Source organism: Monosiga brevicollis, genomic scaffold, assembly GCF_000002865.3.
Source record: "Monosiga brevicollis MX1 MONBRscaffold_27 genomic scaffold, whole genome shotgun sequence".
NCBI lineage: Eukaryota > Choanoflagellata > Craspedida > Salpingoecidae > Monosiga > Monosiga brevicollis.
Window position 1 is genome coordinate 449,017 of NW_001865064.1, and position 1,399 is coordinate 450,415.

At 58.3% G+C, this 1,399-nt stretch overlaps 1 protein-coding gene across 1 annotated transcript in view; it reads right to left on the minus strand.

Moving 5' to 3' along the window:
• The window catches only part of MONBRDRAFT_11254 (uncharacterized protein), a gene marked incomplete at both ends in the record, with an annotated part of 3,839 nt that overhangs the window by 1,177 nt on the left and 1,263 nt on the right, over positions 1-1,399 (minus strand). Inside the window, one exon of the mRNA XM_001749047.1 lies at positions 9-1,387. Coding sequence (XP_001749099.1) covers positions 9-1,387 — 1,379 coding nt within the window. The remainder of the gene's footprint in view (positions 1-8; positions 1,388-1,399) is intronic.

The following is a 1,399-nucleotide window of genomic DNA, read 5'->3' on the forward strand; positions in this document are numbered from 1 at the left end:
GCTCGGACAGCCCGACGTGAGACTTGGGGGCAGCGTGTAGAGGTGGTTGATGAGGCTAGGCACGTACTGCATGGCCGTGAGGAGGGCCTGAAGCGAGACACCGGTCGTCAGCATGTCATTGAGCTTGCCAGCAATGTGCTTTGCCTTGTCGTTCAGCTGCTTCTTCATCCACTCGCGACGGCCAATCGGCGTTCCCAAGACCGTCATGCCCGTGTTGGCCGTCTCGCGCATGGCATCTGGCAATACAGACTTGATAGCAGTGATGGAAGCCGAATGGTGGCGAGGCATGTAGAAGCGGCTCTTACTGGGCTGCAGATGAAGGCCAGCAGACTCTGCACGAGCCTTGACAATCTCCACGTCGGCCGCCACGTCCTCCGCGGGACCCATCAGTACAATGTCGTCGAGGTATTTGATGATCTTGCAGCGGTAGTCAGTGCTGGCGTCGAGGAGACCCAGGACCTCACAGGAGTACAGGGCAAAGAAGAAGGGCGATAGCTCGTTGCCCTGCACAATGCCTTGGCCAACATCAATGTCAATCACCTTGAAGAACTTGTCGACAATGCAGTGGGTAGTGGGTCGAGCATAGTGTCGTTCAAAGGCGCGCAAGAGGCCAGGGACCTTGTCGGCCACAATCTCGTGCAGCCGTGCTCGGTCGGTGTAGTTGAAGGCACTCTTGAAATCGAGGGAGAGCATAGTCCAGCCCGGGGTAGACTCACAGGCTTGAAGCTCACCAAAGGCCATGCCAACCGCTGCTGAAATGCCGTCCTTGACTCTGACAGCCAGCTCTGGACTGGCCTGTAGCAAGTGGGCAATATGGGGCTGCTGTTGCTCGAGCAGAGCGCGGTTGACAACCTTGTTGAAGATGGAATCCGTGCCCACGGGTCGAAACTTGCCATTGGCCTTCTCCAGGATAGTGTAGTTGATGGAGCAAAGGGCATGTCGAATCGACTCGGGCACGGTGTTGTTGGCAATGTGGTGAAAGATCTTGTTCAAGGCAACCTGAGGACCTCCAGTGGCGGTGGTGGGGCCCTGAGGCGCGTCTCCATCAGAAGGAGCAGTCGGGTCGCTGGTAGGACCCTGGCGTGGGCCCAAGACTTGACTGAAGTGCTCCTTGATGCGGTAGATGGAGGCAAGAAGCTCACCAGACCAACCATAGGGGTCAGTGACGCCCTTCGTGGCCGCCAACGCCTTGGGGAGCTCACCCTTGGTGAAGGAAACGGTTGGGGAGCTCACAGCCGTGGCTGGTGCCAGTGTAGACGTGGAGGCGGGTGTCGAAGCAATGTACGGGGTCAGCCCGGGCGGTACCAAGAGGTCGCGCACGGCCTGAACCTCAGAATTACCAATCACGGCACGAGCCTTGTCGGCATCAAATGCTTGGCAATCTGACCTCGGTCAGACG